We start from the raw sequence: 22,641 nt of genomic DNA, 5'->3' as shown, positions 1-22,641 counted from the left end.
ATGCTCAATGATTATGTTAAATTTGAATACATTACAAATTTTTATATTTTGATAAATTGATTGCATTATAGTTGCAATTTGGTTGTAGTGATTTTCCAAATTTGAGAAGAAATTTTGGTAAAAAATATGGTTGAGATTGGATTGATTCCCTAGCCGTGATATTATTTCTTTTACAATATGAAGATAAGTCTAATGGTGTTGAGTATGATTCTGAAGCTAGAAAGGTTATTATCAGTACACCAACAAATCTTCAAAATTTTATTGTACCAGCTTCAGTTGAAATTATTAAAGGCGGTGATTCATCTTCCAAAAGCTCCTTTGATAAATGCAAATCCACAATCGTTTCAATTTCATTTGAAGAAAACTCGAAAGTTAACGAAATCGATGAATGGGTATTCTCATATAGCTCACTACGATCAATTGATATGCATGCATGTACCCAATTACCTTATTTGAATTGCTCGCTTTTTTCAAATTCAAGAAATTTAAATAACATTATATTTCCACCATGTATCAAGAAAATCTGTCATGGTTGCTTTTACAATTGCCAATCTTTGAAATCGGTGACTATTCCGGACTCAGTTGAAGAACTCCAAAGTTATCACGAAATACATAAAAGAGTTTTCAATTCTTACTTAGAATCAGTCACTATCTCATCATCGTCGAACCTAACTACAATCAACTCTGATGTTTTTTATCAAACTAAATTAAAATATTTTTATATACCATCCAAATTGAAAACAATTGTTGTTTCAGCCTTTATGGGTGTTCCAATTGAAAGATTCGACATTGATCCAAAGAATAAATATTTTAAATCTGATGGAAAAATCTTATACAGCGGAAATCAAAACAATACACTTCATTTTGTTTCATCCATAACGAGTGGATCATTTACTATACCTTTATTCGTTACCCAAGTGAATAAAAACTGTTTTAGAGGTTGCACTGTTTCTAATATTGAAATCCATCCTAATTTGAGAAGTATTGATCAATACGCGTTTTGTGGAACACATATTTCAACATTCACATATAATTCTCTTATCACAAGGATTGAAGCTCTCACTTTCCTCCAATGTTCAAACCTTGAAACTGTTGAGGTAAATGATAAAATTGTATTTATCGGTCATAGTTGTTTTCAATCTTGTCCGAAACTAAAGAACATCAGATTACCATCGAGTCTGGTTGAGATAGGTGATTCTGCGTTTGCTGGTTGCACAGTGCTGAATGATCTAATAATTCCTGCTTCATTAGTAACGATGGGAGCTTCAGTATTCAAAGATGTTCGATCTTCTTTTGTTTTGAATTATACTTTGAATTCCAGATTTCTGATGGAAAATGGATTGTTTTACCAGGATGATAAGCGTGTTTTATCTGGATACTTTGATAAAGGAGAAAAAGCAATTACTATTCGGTCTGAATGTACAACAGTCAGCAATTTAGTCTTCACATCTGCGACAATTCAAACTGTTACATTTTCAAACAGTCCTGAATTAAATGTTGGAGATAATGTGTTCACCGAATCACAAGTCAAAACAATTAATTTCCCATCTACATTAAAGAAATTAGGAAAACAATGTTTTCGGAACTGTCTCCAATTAGAAAAAGTCTCATTTCCTGGAACAATGATCACAGAAATTCCTGAAGAATGTTTCATTAATTGTCCAAAATTAAAAAGCATAACTCTGCCAAAATCAATAACAACAGTCATAAGGCTCTTTTAACAGTTGTTATTGGAGAAGGAGTGCAATCAATAGGAGATAACGCGTTCGATAGTTGCTCTTCCTTAGTTGAAGTAAACATTTCAACAACAGTCAAAAATATAAGATACGAAGCTTTCTCCAATTGTATAAGTTTGACCACATTCAATATCGGACTAAATGGCAATTTACAAGAAGTACAAGGTGCTTGCTTCAACAATTGTCCGAGTCTCCAAAAATTAAATTTGCATCCAGATGAAAGTAAGTATAGATTTTCAAGTGGAGCTTTGACTGATTGGGACGAAACGAAGATCATTTGTTTCTTGCCGAGCTCGAACATAAACACGTTCATTGTACCTACCAGCATGAGAACTATTGGAAGCTACGCGTTCATGGGAGCTTCGAGGTTAACAAGAGTTTTGTTCAATGGAAACCAAATCCAAAATATAGGTTTTCAATCATTCAAAAACTGTATCAACTTGGAGTTCTTGTTCTTCAATTCCGAAAGTTTGACAACACTTGGTAGTGGAGCATTTGAAAACTGTCCATCTATGCTTAAATGTGGAACTATTACTTGTCCAAAGAAAGTCAAAGATTTGTTCTTGAAAAACGGATTTCAAGCAAAATGTTTTAATATTGATTGTCCAGTGGACAAACAATGCACGCAGCAGTGTAGGCCATTTAGTCTACCGCCTTTTGCTGTTTTTATTGCTATGGAATTATAAAAAATTAAATTATAATACTATTTGAAAATCCTTATATTTTTAAAATACCAACAGTAGTAGTAAGCATTTCAGTTGCTTGAGCTTGATTAATTATTTCCAATTTCAAATTATCTTCAGTGTAATAAACCACTATATCTTATGCATTAATCACGAATCGCATTGCATAAGAATTTATCTTTTTGGTATGCTGTAGACATATTTGTCATTATCAAATCTAAATTTAATGCCCAATGATCAATTTTTGGAATTTCATGCGAGGAATAAAATATTGTTATAAAATAGTAATTCTTTATCGTAATAAAATTTAATAATTTCTATTCATTATGTTGAAAAATTAAAATTAATTTCAATCTGACATTGATTTTTCCAAATTTTTTTTGTTTTTTAAAATTTCAATGAAGATTTCTAGAACATGATATGGATTTTCTAGATTTTGAAAAAATTTTGGAATTTCATACAAAAGCAGGAATCATCTATGGCTTTTAGGCTTTGGATTTCCGTGAATAAATTTGTAATTTTAGAGGAATTTGGGATCCAATTTAAAAATGTGCACAATAGCAAACAAATCATATACGCCATATCACTTCTCACAAAAAATAAATACGAAACAATGCAATATTTTTTCAAAGGATCAAACAATACTCATAACATTCGAATTCATACCAAAAAGTTCTGCAAATGACAGCAGAAAACTTATCACAAGTCTGTGTTAAAAGTTTTTTGCATGAATTTATACCAACTGTCGACTTAATTTTCTAATATATTTTTTTCGATTTCCTAAGAAAATATTAGTTATTGTTTATTTATAATACATGGAGAGATAGATTTTGATTTCATCGAGATTAATGCTCCATTTGTATGAAATATTTCGATTATATTTGATATGTTGTTAGTTTTTAAAAAATAAAAAGAGATTGTAATTACACAAACAAAACTAATCTTTTAATTAAGTTTAGAAACCATAGAGTGTCTTGCCCTGTCTCTTGAGAGCGTAGACGACATCCATTGCTGTAACTGTTTTACGACGAGCGTGTTCTGTGTATGTAACTGAGTCACGAATGACGTTCTCGAGGAAGTGACGAAGGACGCCACGAACTTCTTCGTAGATATCACCGGAGATACGCTTGACACCACCACGACGTGCGAGACGACGAATGGCTGGCTTTGTGATACCCTGAATGTTCTCACGCATTACCTTACGATGGCGTTTAGCACCACCCTTACCAAGACCTTTACCACCTTTACCGCGGCCGGACATTATGAAATAATGAACAAAAGAAAACTGAAAATAATACCGCCAACTTTAATTTTATTGTCATTTTACACCCAATAATTTTGTATTATTAAAGTTTACATCTTCACAAATTTAATTGAGCTTAATTTGGCAAAAAGTAAAAATGGCGGGGAAGCATAGAAAAATATTGAGAGGAAAGAAAAATCATTTTTCATCAATCATGGCTCGTACAAAGCAGACAGCTAGAAAGTCAACTGGTGGCAAGACCCCACGTAAGTCCCTTGGTGCCAAGGCCGCCCGCAAGTCAACACCAACAATTGACTCACAAGGTGCCAAGAAGCAACACCGTTTCCGCCCAGGTACAGTTGCTCTCCGTGAAATCCGTAAGTACCAAAAGTCTACAGATCTTCTCATCCGTAAGCTCCCATTCCAGCGTCTCGTCAGAGAAATCGCTTCTGGTTTCCGTGGTGATCTTCGTTTCCAGTCATCAGCCATCGCAGCTCTTCAGGAAGCATCAGAAGCATACCTTGTTGGTCTTTTCGAAGACACCAACCTTTGTGCTATCCACGCTAACAGAGTTACAATCATGGAACGTGATGTTCAACTTGCTCAACGTATTCGTGGTGAGCGTAACTAAACTGTGTTATTTGTATTGTATTTTAAAATTAGAATATTTTTTAGAATCTAATCTTCTTTACAAGATCTTGCTGTTATCCTTGAATGTTTTCTTGCTCAAAGGTATCTATTCTGGCAGGAACTTATACAAGCTAGCTTTGATTTATCTGGAAAATACAATATGTCGTTTGCTCTGATCAAAAAATGTCTATGGACAATGCGCGAAATTTCGCTATGAAAGAAGCTTCACACATCATCGAATTATCAGAAAAAGTAGAGAAAATAGAAAACATAGACACAAGCAATGAATATCATATCTTAGTTGCAGAGCTAAGAAGTCATTTTAATAATATCAATGGATTATTATCAGCATTAAAGTCATTTGATGACGATGAATCAAAGCAAATGATAGAAAAACTCAATCAGGCAAAAGAAAAACTCGAGGAAGTCGAAGTAAATTCCCCACTTGAAAGCGAAGATGATTTTATCGATCAAAACTTAATGTCTTCTGATGTCGATTTGGAAATAGATGGAGCTATTACAAATAATAACAACAAACAAGTTAAGCGTTATAATTTTTCAATTGTAATAACAGTCATAATCTGTTTCATAGGTTGCATTATCTGGTTCTTTGTTCTTCAATAAATCATTTGATGCATTATAATTCTACACTACTTGTTCTTAAATATTAATTATTTATAATATTATAATTTTTTATTTTATTCTACATAGAAAACAATGTATTTGATCTCACAAAGTTATGTATATATAAATTCTAAGAAGTTTAGAGTAGTAATTTCATATTTTATGATTCAAATGTAAAATTTTACCAATTTTATAGCAGAATAATATAATTTGATTTATGCATATACTAACAATTCTAATAAGGTATCTAAAACTTGTCCTTGTTGTATTATAACACATTTTTTATCTAAATGAGATGTTGGAAATTGAAAATAATAATATTGAGTTGAGTTTTCATGACAATTTTAGAAGTACATGTGATTACAAAGAGAAAACATATAATATTGCTCATGGAAATCAAGTATTTAACGACTTTTGTTGCACCAAAATTGCTTTAATTCAGAATAATGAATTATCGAAGATAGAAGATTTCAACATATATCTTGGATTCTTCAATTAAATATCTTCTCTTCAACAAGCAAATCTACCCTCTATATAGTTTAGAATTTTAGAAATTTCAATTGAACTGATGTAAATCATCTTAGAAATATGAATATGATTCAAAAAAGAGATGGGGAATAGGATATTCAATATGTTTTACTATAAAACAACGAATATTATAAAATATGAAGTACCAATTCATTAATTTTATTCATTGGGATTTATTATATTTGATTTTGATTAAATCCAGAATCGCTATCTTTCTTCTTATTCTTTCTTGATGAAACAAAAAACATAACGAAGAATCCAATTAATACGAAGAAAAGAAGTATCGTTATCACAATCAAAGTGATTTCTAATGTTGTCAATCCATTGATATGTCTCCATTTGGACTTTGAGATATAATTCTTTGAATTACAATTCTGTCCTAAAATTTCTTTATCAAACATCATATTTGATGGATATTTGTCACTTGCGTCATATTCTGTCGGGATTTCAGCACTTGATGATATTTCACCATAATCTTGCCCTAGAAGATATGTACCTTTATAACAAACTAGTTTAATTCCAAGAATTTCATTTGGAATTCCATTCACAAATGATTCAGGAAGAATTACAATGTTTGGAAGTTTATCATAATTTTCATAAAACTCGCCTCCAAAACCATCATTTGCTTTTTCCCACTTTTGATTTAATGTTATAGAATTGATCTGCTCAATCTCATCTGGAATTTGAATTGTTTTTGGCAATTCACCAAATGAACATATTATTGCATTGTCAACTCTTCTAATAATGAAGTTATCTTTGATATAATATACGGGATGGTCTTTATCAATTGTCACTTGTATATAAGGAACTGCTTCAAAGCATTTTACATTTATCTGAGTAATGTGTGATGGAATATGAAATTCACTTATTGAAGATAGTTTGAATAAGTTGTTTAGAGTTGTTATTCCCTTTCCAATTGTTACAGATTTTAGATGTGAGCAATTATAGAAAACATTCTCTCCAATTGATCTTACTGAATCAGGGATGTCAAATGTTCTTAAATAAGTTTGTTGGAAAGCATATCCATCTATTGATATTAGATTTGATGATAATTTAATTGAATAAAGATGAGTACATTGACTTAAAATTGATTTTTCTAATACATTTATCATTGATAAATCGATTTCTTGCAACGAAATGCACTTCTCAAATGCATTTGCGCCAATCGATTTGACACTAGCTGGTATATCAATTGATTCCAAACTTGTGCAATTATAAAATGCATGCTTACCAATCAGATAAACTTTGTTAGGTATTGATATCTTATTTAGAGAATAACAATTGTAAAATGCTTGATCATTTATTGTTAAAGTATTTGGAGGAAGTTCTATTTCTTCTAAAGAAACATCGTTTTGGAATGATTGTGAATCTACTGAATCCACAAGTATTTTTGATGGAAATGTAATTTTCTTCAAACAGGGAATATTTGACAAAGAATTTGTAATCGAAAATGAAACGTTTTCTATTATGATTTCTTTCAGATTTTTCGCAAAAAGAAATGCATTTGGTGCAATTGTTGAATATTGAGATGGAATTGTAATTTTCTCTTCTTTCAAAAATGATGATAATGATAAAATTACTCCATGCTTGTTAATGATAAATCCATTTTCAGAAATGATATTCTTTCTCGGAATAGTAAACTCAAATGTTGCATTAACGCAGTCATAATAGGCTGTTGTATCAAATTTCTTTGATGTATTACTTACTATAATTTTTGTTAGGTATGTGCAATTCTCAAAGCAAAATTCATCAACATCATTCACAATAACTTTTTGGATTTTAGAAGATTGAAATGCATGATGAGACACCGTTTTGAATAAGGTCAAATCAACTTCCTTGATTGCGCCTGTGTATGAAAATGCATGATCATATATTCTTCGTTCGATTGGGCTGTCATTGACACTAATGAATTGAATATCTTCCAAATTTGAGCAATTGCAAAATGCATTTTGATAAATTACAAAATAAGATATTTGATCATTATAATCATCATCTTCTTCATCTTCATCTTCGTCTTAATAATCAAATTCACGTGTAACAATGTTGTAATTAAAATCATATTCATTATTGTTTTCTTCATTGCTACTACTATCAGGAATTGGATAAATCTTAATGCTTTTCAGGTTGCAACAATAATGAAATGCTGAAGTTCCTATTTCTTGTGTATAAATGGATAAACTTGTAATACTGTGACATCCTGCAAAACAATAATGATTAAACTTAAGACAATAAATACTTGATGCTTTAATTTTCTTGCAATAGAAAAATGCTTTTTCTCCAATCATTATTGGTGTTGTTGAATCATTTGTTGTTGGAGATATCTCATATACCAAATTTTTGCAATAAGCAAATGAGTTTGATCCAAATTCGGTCACACTACCAAATGTTACCGCTTTCAGATTCTTGCAAAAATAAAATGCATTTTCTTTTATTACTGTAGCGCCTGGTGCATTAACGGTTTCCAAACTATAGCATTTGGATGCGAAAAACTCTGAGAGTTGTGAAATTGAATTTGAAAGAGTAATTGTTTTCAGTATAAAACATTCTTGGAACAAGTTTTGAATTGAAACTTTATCTGGAATATCAATCTTTTTCAGTTGTGTATTCGAAAAAGCATTAGATTTTATTGTAATATTAGTAGTTCGTTCTTCAAATTCAATTGATTCAAGCAATGAGAATTGAAAGGCTGAAGCTCCTATTTCAGTGCATTCTTTTGGGATTGTTAGTTTTTTCAACGATGTTTTTTGAAAAGATGAAAGACCGAAATCAGTAACAGTTCCAAATTCAAACTTTGACAATGATATGCATTCATAAAAAGCAAATGGTTTTATAACAGTTGCATTTTTCATTATTACGCTTTCCAGTTGTAAACAGTTATAAGCGAAACTATTTGGAACTTCTGACAAGCCATTCATTGAAATTGTCTTTAAATAAAGACAATCCTCAAATACATTTGTACTAGCAGTCATGATACTATCTGATTGAAATTTTTCTATTCTTGAACTTTTAAATGCTTCATCACCTATTTCATTAATAGAACTGGAAATAACAATTTCTTTGAGGAAAATATCTGTATTCGCAAAGCATCTATCTCCAATTTTCTTAAAAAAGTTTCCTTTTATTTCGATTTTTTCTGCCAGTGAGTAATATGATTGGGATTCTAATTCTGTATTTGAATCATCACTATTGTCGTTGATATCAATAATGATTGATTTTATATTGTGTTCTTTCATAATTTGAGAAATCATTTCTGAATATGAGTAATCTGTTAAGCTGTTTATTATTATAACTTTGTCTTGAACAATGGGTTCCGAATTAAAAAAGATTTTCCTAATTAGTAGAGTCATAATCATTAGATTCCCCTTGAACATTTGGAAATTTTATCTCAATAAGAAAACTGTCAAATTAATTCAATAAATCATGTCAGGGATTTCAATCTATGCATAAAAAAGCAATAACTATATTCTTAATCGATTTATGAAAATTATTTTTCGATTCATATTTTCTTTCAAATGATCAAATTCAAAAATGCACAAGCCTTCATTGAATGGTAAAATTATGCCAGTTTTAATGAGGTCAATTAGTCATACGAGCATGATACATGAAAATAAACGTTATTTCACTTCCGGAAATGCCTTGTTTTCAAGTAAAAACGTGAATGTAAATTTGTATAAATTGAAATTTTGTGAGTACCTCAAATTTGAAAGTGATGTAAGTCGTCAATATTTCTAACCTTGTCGAATGATATATCTTAGAACGCAGTATTCATTTTTGCCTAGCTATTGAACAATGTTAGCATTCTTCAATCCAATTAATGAATTATAGCTTGAGAGATTGTAATCTAATTTAGAAACGTAAGATTATTCTACATTATCTGATTAGTACACGTTGTTACCATGTTGATAACTCACTAAAATGGTCCTGAAAATCAAATAATATTTCTTTACATGATGTGGGAATAATTTTCTAACAAAAAAAAATTTATCATCAAATGAATGAATCGGAAGAGGTCAAAGTGATCAATTTCGGAATATTTGATGATTTCACAATGTCTAAAGGAAGCATGTGCTTTCATTCAGTACTAAAAATCAATGAATTTGAGTACTTATCATGCGCCCCGAAACAAATCATCAAATTCGAAAGAGATAGAATCAAGAAAATATACAATATTCCATCAGCATGCGCAACGTACTTACCATATTATGATGCAATTATCATAATTTCGCCACCTCCAACAAAAATGTCAATTTATTTTGGCGATCAGTTAAATGAACCGATCATTCAAGATATAAATATCGATCAAGTAGGTATTTGCCACATGGTATGGTCAGAAAGAAATCGTACACTCATCACTTTTGGAATTGGAGTTTCAACTTATTTGATTGAAATGGTTCCAAAAATAAATAGAATTGCTAAATACGATATATGGGCACGTGTGACATTTCTAAAGCACTTTGCTATTGGATATCGAGCAAATTTACTATCAAATCCTTGCTGGATTGAAACAAAAAACGAATTAGTTATACCATTGAAAGAGGGACTCATGAGATACACTCTTGATGGAGAAATGAAAGGATCTCCTGTCTCTTTAAATTCCGATAAATTTACTTTATATTTATACAATGAACACAATAAAAAAGCATTAACAAGTGATGCAGACCAAGGGTTATGTCTATGGAACAAACATGGCCGTATGACTCATCACTATACTTGCATTTCAACTCCAATTTTCGTCGCTTTTTATTTAACAAACGAATTTCTCATTGCATACGATTCCTCTATGTACCTAAGCATCATAGACATCAAGACAGAGCGATATTTCCCAATGGTTAAGCTCTATCCCCGGCCAGACAAGATTTTCTTTGACAGATCTTACGGACAAACCACAAGAGTCATTGTTTCATCGCAAAACTCAGTCAAAGTATACAAAGTGATCATTCCATGGCACCTGTGGAAGCGAACGAGCACAACTCCTAAATTAATTCTAAGATGTCCACGCGCAAATGGAGCAGCGCGAATTGGTGTTCTTCTAAGTGATGCTTCCATCCAATTCTACTCCCCTGTATCCAGAAAAATGCTCACTCTCTGCCACGCAAGGGAAGTTGGCTTCCCCTCTTGCATTTTACCAGACAGAGGAATGCTGAATGTCGTACAAAGAGATCAATTATTTGTCACTTTTGATAATGGCAAAACCGCCATTTTTGGGACTAATCAACCTCTTTTAGAACCTGTTGTTACTTTGGATAACAAAGCTGCATGTTGTGTTTTGTCGATGTTCCAAGGGAAGTGGTGTTTGTTGATAGGAACAACAACAGGAGATATTTTAGTTTATTCATATGACAAGCTGCAATTTATAAAGAGGTTTGGAAAGGAAAGATCGAAAGTAGAACAGATTTATCACCACGACAAAACAAACTCGATTTTCGTGGTATACAAAAATAAGTTCTCTAGATATGACTCTGTCTCTGGAACGAAAATGGAAGACTACAGTTTTGAGTATGGTTGTATTGGAGCTGTTTTGGGAGATTTGCTGATTTTTGGTTATGAAAATGGAAGTTTTTTGATTCACAAAATTGAATGTAAAAAACTGACATGTTTACATCATAAAGGGAGGCCATTACACATTGGAAGAGTGACAGGACTGACAGGTGGAAACTCATTCTTCGTGTCGAGTGGCTTAGATGGGAGTTGCTTGATTTGGACAATGAAAAATTGCGAAGTTGTAATCGAAATCAAATTTCCTTTGCCTATATTTTGTGTCGCATTTTTGAATGGAAAGAGAGGTTTGTTGGTTGGAACTGACTCAGAGATTATGATTGTCAATGGGCAGAGTCTTTTCGGAAAGAATGTTGATCCTGAAGATCCTTTATTTGATAATTTTGACAAAAAAGTTGACACGTTTGATGGTGGAGCATTAACATTATTGGAAGATGAAAATGACAACTGCGAAGAAGATGATTTGGGCTTCTTAGACCAAATTTCCGCCAGAGCAAGAAAAGAAAGAGAAGAACAAGAAAAATTGATGTCAAATTTGCCGATAAACACTAACTGGTCGGACAAAATTCCTGATGTCAGGGAAGTAACTGTTAAAAAGTCCGACACAAAGAATAAGAAAGAACTAACAGAAGAAGAACTCAATGCATTAAAAGAAATCAATGAATTAAATGGAGAAAACAATTCAAATTCTAATTCCAATTCTAATACAAATAATAAGGATGGAACTAATGGCAAAAACAAATCATCTAAAAATGATGATGAATATGAGGAAGATTACGAAGAAGATGAAAATGAAAATTTGGCTGCAAATGCAGCTAAAAATTCTAAAAATCAAAATGAAAATGATGATAAAAATAAAAGTGACAAAAACGATAATGACGATAATAAAAACATGAAATTGAACAGTACAGAAGATTTAACATTATCCAAAGATTTGTTCAAAACATCAGAAAGCGACGATGATAGGTCTGCTCTGCAAAATAACTCAAATTTAAACCAAAAAGTATCTTATATTTTGCCAAAGACAATAAAAAATGGTTTGCAACAGCCATCATCAAGATATAACAAAAGTCTTGATTCCAAAAATAAAAGTGAAAGTCTGTCAAAAGCCAACAAATCCAAAAAAGGCGGAAATTCTTCTTCGGACGATGATTCCGATGATGATGACTCAGAAAAAATGAAATCAACAAATAATAATATAAATTCAGGCACAAATAATGATAAAAGATCATCTAAAAACAGAAATGGAAGTTCATCACCAAAATCTAAAAGGAAAAACAAAAAGACAAAGAACAGTAGTTCAAACACTGATAATAATTTCTCATCAAATGCAGTGAATTCTTCTAACAACAAAAAATTTGAAGATGATTTAGATGGTAGAAAAAGCGCAAGAAGACAGAAAAATACTTTGACAGAAAGTTATAACTCTTCGAGAAGAAACATAGCTAGTTATGAAGATTCCAATTTGATGTCAAGAGTTATAGAAAATGACAAAATTCCTGAGTATCCAAATGTCGCAATCAGACCGAGAAGCCCTAGAAAAGTTTATCTGAAAGAGAAAAGCAAAATACTGCCAGATTTTAATGCGGCAGAACATTTAGCTCCACAGATCTATTTTGATAGAGATACAATCACTAAACTGATCGAAGAAGAGAAACCAGAGAATTTGACCGTGATGAGAAAACTCTCCTGTTTCAATCAAAGTTTAGGAGATTTCGATGACAATTCAAAACATTTTGTTTTGTCAAAACCGAAAAATGTTTTTGGAACTTCTGAAACAGAGAATGGAGAGTTTGTAACTGTCCTTCCTTTGAAAGAAGACCCACCTCCTTTAATCGAAGTTCCTCCTTTTATTCAACAGGACAGAAATGAACCAAACTTCATTATTCCTCCTGTAGAAGAAGATATTCCAGCTTCTTCAAAAGTTTATCCACCATGTCCAAGTTCTCCAAGAGGACAAAGACCTCATTCGCCATCAGTGAGAAAACGAAGAGAATTCTTGAATACATTGACAACAGCAGCAGAAACAAACCAAAATGTTCCTGCAAATGATTTTCAGAAACCAAAAATCATAAATCCATCAACAAGTATCGGAAAAACAAGGTTTGGCTCTTTAGTCAAACTTTTTAGCCAAGTTCACAAAAAGAAAAATAGAAATTCCATGAAATCTTTTGTTTGATATTATAAAATTTAATTTTGTTTGTATTTTACTTAAATGGACTTAATTTTTATTCAACAGAAAGCTTCAAGTGCAATTGCAAGCTCCTTACAAGATACTTTTGCAAAATTATTGATAAAAATAACTTTAAAACTTTTCAAAGAGATGATTTAATACAATAACACACATTGATATTGCATGACGAATTGTCGCTCTCAATCCGATATACATTAAACGTGATTGAAAATTTCAATTTCATATTAAAGATATTCTTTCATGCATTAATGATATGTAACCCAAAATGACCAATTAAATCGAGTTCAAGATGTGTTTAAGGATGATAAGGACTTCGCAACTATGAATTTGCTAAATTGAGTACAATCCTCAGTAAATCTGTGTTTAATAGGAGATACTATGTAGAAAATAACAAAAGAAGCAGTTTATTCTGATGTTATCATATTACTTATCGTTGATCAAAAGATCAGTACAAATTTCATCAATGGATAAATATACAGCACCATACTTAAATATAACATGTCACCAATCAGTAAGAGTGCACTTTTGCATAAGTTTCATTATATAAAGGTTGCAAAAAGACTATTGAATTAAATTTCAGTATGAAAATTCAGAAATAATTTAAATGATTATAATTCCCAATATCCTTTAACCAACTCCACTTAAATGGAATGATTTAATTATTGATAGGTATCAGAAATCCAATCAAAAAAAATCCAAAATGAAATGTGACAATTTTTTTATCCAAAAAGATAAAACGGCCAATCATACAAATTATTGTCTAATAATCTATTAGTAATTATATTATAGACGAATGTAATCGAAATTCCGATATTTACTTTTCTTATTGACCCACGTCACTTTTAGACTATTTCCTCACAAAATGAAATTGAATTTGTTGTAATGCTTACAGTTTTGTATGTCTCAAAAAAATGAATAAAGAACGATTGATAAAAATTGTCTTTTCAATAGTATTCATAAATTGAATACTTCTCAAATTAAATACTTATGTATGATGATCTTTATATTGTTTTAGGCGTAGATAGAATGGCAACAAAGGAAGAAATAAGAAGAAAATACAAGCAACTAGCTCTTGAATGCCATCCAGATAAAAATCCTGATAATGCAGAGTTTTATACTAAAAAATTCGCCGAGATCACAAATGCTTACAAGGTATTGATAGATGACAATGATAGGAGGATTTACGATTCAACAGGCTCGTTACCTGGAAGGAAATCTCCTACCAGAGGCTCTCACACACCTAATTCAAGATCTCAATTAGATGACTTGTACGATAGGTTCTATGGACCTTCGTGCACATCTAATAATTCATCTGAAATTCCGTCAAGGGTTAAGACAATGCCTCAGAGAAATGCTTCTTGTCCCATCAATTCAAATGAAAATATAGGACAAAAATTTGGAACTGACTCTTTTTATAACCACTCAAAAGAAAAACAAAATTCATCCTCTTCTCTTCAAGACGAACCAGACAAATTTGGCGAAAAAACATCCAACTCTTTTATAGGCCCAATTAATGTAAATGTCCACTGTTCACTAGAGGACATACAAAATGGATCAAGCAAAGTACTCAAAGTTACAAGATGCCGTGAAGGCATAATTGAAACAAAGAGCTGCACGATATCTTTATACCCAGGAATTGAAGATGGAACAGAAATTGTTGCAACTGGACAAGGAAATAAACTTGTTAATAAACTGCCAGAAAATATTGTATTTAAAATCGTTCAGGATCCACATCCAAGGTTCAAAAGATCAGGTAATGACCTTCAAGAAACAATTCATATTAGTTTAAAGGAGGCTCTTCTTGGGTTCACATTGAAAACAATAGGAATTGATGGCAAAGAAATAACTAAAAATGTTATTGGACCTATTGACTCAGGATACAAAGAAGTTATTCCTGATAGCGGAATGACAATTGCTAAAACAGATCAGCGCAGAAATTTGATTGTAAAAGTTCTGGTAGATTTTCCGAATGCATTATCACCAGAACAGATACAAGCTATTCAAACATTCTTTTAATTTGTTGTTTATTTTGAATGTAAATGTTTATATGTTTATTATTGCTTATTTGGTAATCCTGTTTCAAAAAGCAACTTAACTGATAATGGAACTATTGGTTTGAAAGCTTCTAGTGTATGGAAATAATATGAAACTATGATTGTGGTTGATTGTTGCCTATGAAACGATAAGAGAACATTTTTTAGGCAAAATCATCATTTACATAATCAATAGCTATCTTTTAATGGAGCCGAATTTAATGCAGTTCATAATGAAAATAATTTTTTTTCTATTTATAGCTGGATTGTCATTAATTTGCTCAATAGTTTAGGATTTAAAATTCTGATGCATTTTTATATATTAGGGTCTATTACCATTAGACTTTTATGATTTGAACAATTCCACCGAAAATTCGTTCCAAAATTTTATCTGCTTTTTTGGGATAAATATATTGTATGCATTAGTGCGATTTAAAATATCACATTAGTACTAATAATTTTCGAGCGACCAGTTTTCTTCTGAAATAACACATTGTTTAGAATGGATCGGCGATATTATTTCAGATATCTTTTCCATTGAGAGTTGTTTGTTCAGAAAAATTGCAAGTACCTTCACAAAATTTTTTATATTTTAATGTGTTAATTTTAATTAACAGTGCAAAACTATAAATTCTTTTTTCAATTCACAGAAATTTCCTCAAAAGTAGATTTTGCCCTTATTTATTCTACAAATAGCTTAGATGATATGTGAACATATTTAATTCATTATTTTTTCTATTATCTCAAATTATATTTTTCTGAAGTACAAAAATTTTATCAGTTTTCATTAGATGAGCATAAACACTGAAAATCCTTATGACGACACAAACCACGTCAATCACTTCGAGCTATCGGCTGTAAGCGAAGAAGAAGCTGATGATTTATTAGCTCGATTTTTCTTAAATCAACCTCAAGGTTTCTTCAAAAAACCAATTGACATCGCAGTAGCAATTAAATCAGCATACTATCATCATTTATCTATTCACAAATCAATGAAAACAACACAGCCTAAATCAGTTGTTTCAAAATTTGCGGCAAACCTTTTCAATTATTGTCCTGATCTTCATCCTTACATAAACCAAATACCTGAAATGTTCCTTCAGCTTCGTAAGTCACATCAAAATTTATTAACTTGCGGTGCAATTTGCCTGAACAAAGACTTAACAAAAGTCTTAGTCATTGCCCATACAATCACTCCAAATCAATTTGCTTTCCCAAAGGGCAAAATAGATGAAGGAGAAACTCCTTTACTAGCTGCAATTCGTGAAACAGAAGAGGAGGCCAATTTCGATGTATCTCCTTATATTCTCGAAAATTATAGCTTCCGCTATAAAAGAAAGAGTCGCGCTGATGGAGTTTTCTTTTTTGCTACAAATGTGCCTGAAGTTGAACTCAAGCCATCTCTTCCTGCAGAAATCTGTAAGATAGGATGGGTAGATATCAACACTCGGAAAAGCGATGATGGCTACAGTTGGCAGCCAGATGGACCAACATCGTTGATATTAGAAGATCAACTTCCTGCTTTTATCGAAATGCAAAAGTTGAAGAATAATAGTGAGTATATTATTCAATTGTAAGTATCTAAATAAAATTCCCATGATGCGAAAAAACATTTTTATTGAGTAAACATTTCGAATGAGAGAATTCATAATTTGTATATCAATTTAGCAATTAACTTGGCCGGAAATTGCTTGAGGGTAAACATTCAAGCAATGATATAAAATGAGTTTTTTATTGTTCCCGTGATAATTCAACATTTGAATGCATTTTAGAATGGAGACGGATGAATTAATAAAAAATCGATGAAAATAATTTATAAAGATTCAGGCTGATTTCATGTTTCTTATTTGATCTCATCATAAAAATCGAAAATTGAAAAATTAAACGTCAGAAATTTCATATGGAGCGTTTTGCTAACGTAGAAAGAAGCTTAAATGAACTTCGGATGCTCATTTTAAACTATGCTGAGGGCAATATTTTAGAATCCGACAAAACTCCTGAAATTTCTTTCGAAGAGGAAGAAACTCAATCAAATTCAAGTGAGTCAATACAATCGATTGCATCATTACCAAAAAGTCCAAGATCATCTCCACGTCCTAAATCTACACAGAAGAGCCCACAACAGGAAATCAGTTCTAAATTTGAAACATTTTTAGAAAAGAAGTACAGTCAGAGTCCACAATCATCACCACGTAGAGAATCTTTTGACACATGGAAAAAACAATTGTTGAAAGGACAAAAATCATCATCAGCCAGTAAAACATCTTCTTCAATCATTGAAGATTATGTTTCTCCTGAAGCAAGTGACAGCAGTAACTCATCATTACCTTCCAATGGAGTAAATTCTTCACAAGCAGTTGGTTTCGAAAACAATTCTGATAATGAAGATCTTCAAATTCAAACTTCAAAGCAGAATAGTAAGCTTAAGGTCGATAAAATTGACACTAAACCTAATAGGCAATCTTTACCACCAATTTCACCAATTCCAAGAAATTCCAAGTCAATTCCAAGTTCAACATCATCATCTAATGCTATTGAAATATCCTCATCTTCTAAGCAAGATCAGCCTTCCGATCTCACTCCTTTATCTTCTGTTGAAAACATTATCGAAGATGATCCTCAAATGGGCCAATTCAAAGAAAAGCTTGAGCTCTCATTCCAAGCCAAATCACCACATAGTGCAAAAGCTCCGAAATCAGAACTAAGCGATTCAAATTCTGGCTCAATTAAATCTAATTCAGATTCCAACAACCAAAGTTCAAATGAAGAAGAATCCCAATCTTTAGATAATGATTCTAAATCATTGAATGTTCCGATAAGCTCATCAAGTGATAAATGCCAGTCATTTGATGATGAAGAAGAGAAAGATGAGCTGGATTCACATGATTCAAAGTCTGGTGAAGAATCAAGTGAAAAAGCAGAAACATATCAATTAGAACTCCCTGAAGAAGAGGAAGAATCGCAAGAACATGAGGATGACCATGAAGAATCAACAGATCCAGAACTTGAAGCACTTAAGGAGCACCTTGAGAAAACTAATTTAACAAAAGATCCTTCTGCAAACGAGTTCCAACATTCATCTCATGAAATTTCTGATCCTTTCAATATAAAAAAGGTAATTAATGAAGAGGAAGATGAGTTAGGATCACCAGAGCCGTTACCTGATCCAAAAGACATAAGTGATGACACAGAGTCTTTTGGAAAATCTTTTGACGAAAAACTCAACGAATTCTTGAATAGTCACGACTCGTTAGACTCCTATGACTATGAAGATATTTAGATTTTTGTTTATAAAAATGTAATTTTATTGAAATTTGACTTTTTTTTTTCAAAAATTCATTCATTAATATTCTAATACTTACGAAATTTCCTAAACTTGAGTCAATATTGTGGAATTGAAATGGAAAAAAAAAGTCCTAATTTTTAAAATACAATACAAATAACACAGTTTAGTTACGCTCACCACGAATACGTTGAGCAAGTTGAACATCACGTTCCATGATTGTAACTCTGTTAGCGTGGATAGCACAAAGGTTGGTGTCTTCGAAAAGACCAACAAGGTATGCTTCTGATGCTTCCTGAAGAGCTGCGATGGCTGATGACTGGAAACGAAGATCACCACGGAAACCAGAAGCGATTTCTCTGACGAGACGCTGGAATGGGAGCTTACGGATGAGAAGATCTGTAGACTTCTGGTACTTACGGATTTCACGGAGAGCAACTGTACCTGGGCGGAAACGGTGTTGCTTCTTGGCACCTTGTGAGTCAATTGTTGGTGTTGACTTGCGGGCGGCCTTGGCACCAAGGGACTTACGTGGGGTCTTGCCACCAGTTGACTTTCTAGCTGTCTGCTTTGTACGAGCCATGATTGATGAAAAATGATTTTTCTTCCCTCTCAATATTTTTCTGTGCTTCCCCGCCATTTTTTCTTTTTGCCAAATTGGACCATTTCCGTTTTTGAAATATGATTTTTTACTTATACAAGTTTTACTTGGAGTAAAATGCCAAATACTATAGTCAATTGCGAGTCATAATGGATTGAGTATTCATCATTTCCATCAGATTCAACACACCTGCCACTGAATTTCTTAGTGTTCAGCACTTCATATCCAAGAAGCTTTTGCATTCTCAGACTGAATCAAATTTGTCATATTTAGTTAAAACTCATCATTGGATAATAAAATTGGAGTAAATGTGAATTAAATCGTGAGCTCATGGCGAATATAGAATCACAATTTGCTCCAAGTAGATGGCAATTATTATCTCAATTATTATTATTTCCGATGACATATTGAATTTTATAATTTTTTGAGAGGGCAACGGAATTATTAATAAATATCTAAATCTACAATTTCGAAATTCTTTTGAAGTAAGGTTGATACTCACATTTAATTTGAAAACTCATATCGGAAAAAAAATTGACATAATATGGAATATCTCCAATCCTGGTCAGCTAGATACATCAAGGACCTCAAGGAAAACATACTCCCCTTCTGGTTAAAGAATGGCTTAGATAAGAAGCACGGAGGTGTTTACACATGCTTAGATCGCACTGGCAAACTCATGGATACAACCAAATCCGTCTGGTTCCAGGGCAGATTTGCATATGTCCTTGCTACAGCATACTCCCAGGTTGAGCAAAACCCAGAATGGCTTGCTGCCTGCAAGAGCTGCTTAGATTTCATCGATAAGTACTGCTTCGATTCCGATGGACACATGTACTTTGAGATCACAGATGATGGTAAGGGAATTAGAAAGCGCCGCTATGTCTTCTCTGAGAGCTTTGCAGTTGTTGCATATGCTGCCTACGCAAAAGCCGCTAAGGATGATGAATACGCCAAGAAGGCACTTGATCTCTTCAAGCGTATGCAGAAATTCCTCTCCACACCAGGATTCTTACCACCAAAGTGTGAATCTTGGGTTCATCAGATTGGACACTCAATCACAATGATCATGCTCAACACAGCTGCCCAGGTCAGAAAGGTCATTTCTGATCCATGCCTTGACAAGCAGATTGATGACTCAATCAAACTTCTCAAGGAGAAATTCATGAAGCCAGAATTCGAAGCTTTACTCGAAACAGTTGGCGAGAACGGCGAGTTCGTTGATACATGCTCTGGCAGAATTATCAACCCAGGCCATTGCATTGAAACAGCTTGGTTCTTGATCGAAGAGGCATGCTACAGAAACAGAGATCCAGAGATCATGAAGATGGCCCTTACAATCCTCGATTGGAGCTGGAAGTGGGGCTGGGATGAGCAATATGGTGGCATCATTAACTTCAGAGATTGCAAGAACTTCCCATGCCAGGATTACGCTCAGGACATGAAGTTCTGGTGGCCACAGACAGAAGCTATCATTGCAACACTCTACGCTTACTACGTTACCAAGGATCAGAAGTATCTTGACTGGCACAAGAAGATCAGCGACTGGACATATGAGAAGTTCCCAGATACAGAATGCGGCGAGTGGTACGGCTACTTGCACAGAGATGGCACTGTTGCTCAGAACGCAAAGGGCAACATTTTCAAAGGCCCATTCCATATCCCACGTATGATGATCAAGGCTCATGAGCTTTGCGAACTCATCATTAATGAAAAGAAGTAAGCTCAGATAGTAGCGTTTTTTCCTACTAAAAAATTCTTTTTCGAGTAATAAGTAAATTTAATGCATTACTTGCCATTTGTAATATATGATTGAGTCATTGGCCGTAGTTGTTAATTTGCTATTTCGTAAAAAAAGATTTATTTCAATAAGAATCAATTCGCATTATGATTAAAGAAGAATACTTCATTGATATGAATGATAATGTATAAGTAATACATCCCCATGCTCTATTTCGCTTGATTACTATATACCAAATGGAGAAATCTTTTCCTTAATTTCATCAAAAGTGACAAATTTTGTGTACGTTAAAAATTTGTTAGTAAATGAATGATATTCCACAATTAGATTTTCGCCCTAGGCCTCCTCAAAAATCATGCAGAAGGAATTCTGCTAGAAGACATTTATATGAATCTTCAGTCGTTCGTAAAGAAAACTGTAGTGAAAGAGTAAATTCAGCAAGAAGCAGGCCAAAATTATCGCAAAGAGAATTAATGGTTGTGAAATCAAACAAAGCTAAATACAATGCTTGGATTAAGAAATGGGATAGGGATCAAGGCATAAAAAGATTTCTTATGCTAAAAGATATTGTCGATAAATGCAAAGGATATTCAAAAAATCAACTTGACGAATTATATGGAAATGCAAGTGAATTAGTTTTCATGAGAATTTTTGTCTTTATTCGTTGGAATTGTCGATCTACAATTTCAATTGACATTCAACTTCAAGCATTACGAATATTTTTCGATGCATCATCAGGATTCTGCTATTCAGAACACTTCCTTAAGAATGGTGGAGTTGACATATTACTTTCCTTTCTCGAATTAAGAGATGAAATTTCCGAAAATGATCTATCTGAAGTACTTAAAACATTTCTGTCACTATCTCAACAAGGAGCACATTCAGTTCAATACATTTTAGATACGAAATTCTTGACAATTTTCTTAGATACGTTACCTTCATTTAAAGATGAAGAAAATCTCAATCTCGCTACAATGTTATTACTCCAACTGAGTGAAGGTAATGATGCATATGCCGAGACATTTACTCTTGCTTTGATGTCAAGATTTCACGCTTTATCATCAGACGATGAAGCTCTTCACTCCGTTTCTCACGTATTTCGAGTGCTTCTAACACCCAAAATTGCTGCAGAAGTCGACATAAAAGGGAATTACAATGATTTGTTAGCTTTAGGAAGCAGCTCAAATTTAGACATCAGATATGATGGCGTCATAGTGTTCTCATTGATTGCTGAAAACACTACTAAACTAAGAAGAGATTTTATTTTTGATAATCTTCTTGAAATTTTGTTAAACCCTCTTGGCATAACGAATGAGCTTATATCTCGTAGACAAACATTTGCAACAAAAGTGTTGCTTACAATCACAAAGCAGAACGGAATCGCTGGATTGACTCTGAAAGAAGATTTTGAGAGATTTTTAGTTCCTCTCTGCAAAATCATCGGAAACACAGTCAACTTCAGTGCGCAGAAATCTTCTGCTAAGATAATCACGCACTATTATTGTGATGATCCTCACATTAAGACTCTACTTGAGAATGCAATCCCAACAGACTGGATTAGAAATTTGACTCTCGATCCACATACTTTCTGCCTGAACATCAATCAAATTCAAGCAGATTTCTTCTTATCTCTTGAGCCTGAAAGCTTTTTGATTGATGTCTCTGCAAAACAGACACAGATCAGAAAGGCAACAACGAAAGCGCGTCTAGAACTAAAGCATAGAACTCAACAACAAGGACAATATGGTTCTATTATCAAACCAACTATTGCACTCAGAGAATCACCATTTAGATTTAATGTGACAACTAATGTTGATTTAAATGCTCTTTTCCAGCAATAGCTAGCGCT

The 22,641-nt window shown here is 32.7% G+C and overlaps 12 protein-coding genes and 1 pseudogene across 13 annotated transcripts, besides 1 other annotated feature; 9 read left to right on the top strand and 4 right to left on the bottom strand.

The window, feature by feature from the left end:
• Positions 1–97: 97 nt before the first annotated feature.
• Positions 98–2,615, top strand: TVAGG3_0014890 (ribonuclease inhibitor domain-containing protein; the record flags this gene model as incomplete). The annotated part of the gene is made up of 1 exon (XM_001308230.1): positions 762–1,721. The coding sequence occupies one exon, from the start codon at positions 762–764 to the stop codon at positions 1,719–1,721; it is 960 nt and encodes a 319-aa protein (XP_001308231.1).
• Positions 2,616–2,689: 74 nt separating this feature from the next.
• On the bottom strand, positions 2,690–3,695 carry TVAGG3_0014880 (histone H4-2; the record flags this gene model as incomplete). The annotated part of the gene is made up of 1 exon (XM_001308228.2): positions 3,375–3,680. The coding sequence occupies one exon, from the start codon at positions 3,678–3,680 to the stop codon at positions 3,375–3,377; it is 306 nt and encodes a 101-aa protein (XP_001308229.1).
• Positions 3,696–3,875: 180 nt separating this feature from the next.
• Positions 3,876–4,973, top strand: TVAGG3_0014870 (histone H3/CENP-A; the record flags this gene model as incomplete). Its single annotated transcript, XM_001308227.2, has 1 exon — positions 3,877–4,293. One exon carries the CDS (start codon positions 3,877–3,879, stop codon positions 4,291–4,293), a length of 417 nt encoding a protein of 138 aa, XP_001308228.1.
• Positions 4,024–4,284: a centromere.
• A 463-nt stretch (positions 4,974–5,436) lies between the features above and the next one.
• Positions 5,437–6,939, bottom strand: TVAGG3_0014860 (leucine-rich repeats (6 copies)-containing protein; the record flags this gene model as incomplete). Its single annotated transcript, XM_001308225.1, has 1 exon — positions 5,621–6,556. One exon carries the CDS (start codon positions 6,554–6,556, stop codon positions 5,621–5,623), a length of 936 nt encoding a protein of 311 aa, XP_001308226.1.
• A 520-nt stretch (positions 6,940–7,459) lies between these two features.
• TVAGG3_0014850 (leucine-rich repeats (6 copies)-containing protein) lies at positions 7,460–8,677 on the bottom strand (the record flags this gene model as incomplete). Its single annotated transcript, XM_001308224.1, has 1 exon — positions 7,460–8,677. The coding sequence occupies one exon, from the start codon at positions 8,675–8,677 to the stop codon at positions 7,460–7,462; it is 1,218 nt and encodes a 405-aa protein (XP_001308225.1).
• Positions 8,678–9,435: 758 nt separating this feature from the next.
• Positions 9,436–11,735, top strand: TVAGG3_0014840 (annotated as a pseudogene). The gene has a single exon. A coding segment is annotated over exon 1 (2,300 nt).
• A 673-nt stretch (positions 11,736–12,408) lies between these two features.
• Positions 12,409–13,119, top strand: TVAGG3_0014830 (uncharacterized protein; the record flags this gene model as incomplete). The annotated part of the gene is made up of 1 exon (XM_001308222.1): positions 12,409–13,119. One exon carries the CDS (start codon positions 12,409–12,411, stop codon positions 13,117–13,119), a length of 711 nt encoding a protein of 236 aa, XP_001308223.1.
• Positions 13,120–13,822: 703 nt separating this feature from the next.
• On the top strand, positions 13,823–15,525 carry TVAGG3_0014820 (protein folding; the record flags this gene model as incomplete). The annotated part of the gene is made up of 1 exon (XM_001308221.2): positions 14,122–15,150. One exon carries the CDS (start codon positions 14,122–14,124, stop codon positions 15,148–15,150), a length of 1,029 nt encoding a protein of 342 aa, XP_001308222.1.
• A 410-nt stretch (positions 15,526–15,935) lies between these two features.
• TVAGG3_0014810 (m7G(5')pppN diphosphatase protein) lies at positions 15,936–16,787 on the top strand (the record flags this gene model as incomplete). Its single annotated transcript, XM_001308220.1, has 1 exon — positions 15,959–16,744. The coding sequence occupies one exon, from the start codon at positions 15,959–15,961 to the stop codon at positions 16,742–16,744; it is 786 nt and encodes a 261-aa protein (XP_001308221.1).
• Positions 16,788–17,067: 280 nt separating this feature from the next.
• TVAGG3_0014800 (uncharacterized protein) lies at positions 17,068–18,447 on the top strand (the record flags this gene model as incomplete). The annotated part of the gene is made up of 1 exon (XM_001308219.1): positions 17,068–18,447. One exon carries the CDS (start codon positions 17,068–17,070, stop codon positions 18,445–18,447), a length of 1,380 nt encoding a protein of 459 aa, XP_001308220.1.
• A 13-nt stretch (positions 18,448–18,460) lies between these two features.
• Positions 18,461–19,033, bottom strand: TVAGG3_0014790 (histone H3/CENP-A; the record flags this gene model as incomplete). The annotated part of the gene is made up of 1 exon (XM_001308218.2): positions 18,617–19,033. One exon carries the CDS (start codon positions 19,031–19,033, stop codon positions 18,617–18,619), a length of 417 nt encoding a protein of 138 aa, XP_001308219.1.
• Positions 19,034–19,594: 561 nt separating this feature from the next.
• TVAGG3_0014780 (N-acylglucosamine-2-epimerase family) lies at positions 19,595–20,822 on the top strand (the record flags this gene model as incomplete). Its single annotated transcript, XM_001308217.2, has 1 exon — positions 19,596–20,774. One exon carries the CDS (start codon positions 19,596–19,598, stop codon positions 20,772–20,774), a length of 1,179 nt encoding a protein of 392 aa, XP_001308218.1.
• A 275-nt stretch (positions 20,823–21,097) lies between these two features.
• TVAGG3_0014770 (armadillo-like helical domain containing protein 1 family) lies at positions 21,098–22,633 on the top strand (the record flags this gene model as incomplete). Its single annotated transcript, XM_001308216.1, has 1 exon — positions 21,098–22,633. The coding sequence occupies one exon, from the start codon at positions 21,098–21,100 to the stop codon at positions 22,631–22,633; it is 1,536 nt and encodes a 511-aa protein (XP_001308217.1).
• Between the last annotated feature and the right edge of the window lie 8 nt (positions 22,634–22,641).

This window comes from Trichomonas vaginalis, chromosome IV (assembly GCF_026262505.1).
Source record: "Trichomonas vaginalis G3 chromosome IV, whole genome shotgun sequence".
NCBI classification, from domain to species: Eukaryota; Parabasalia; order Trichomonadida; family Trichomonadidae; genus Trichomonas; species Trichomonas vaginalis.
This window is presented reverse-complemented; position numbering and strand designations above follow the sequence as displayed.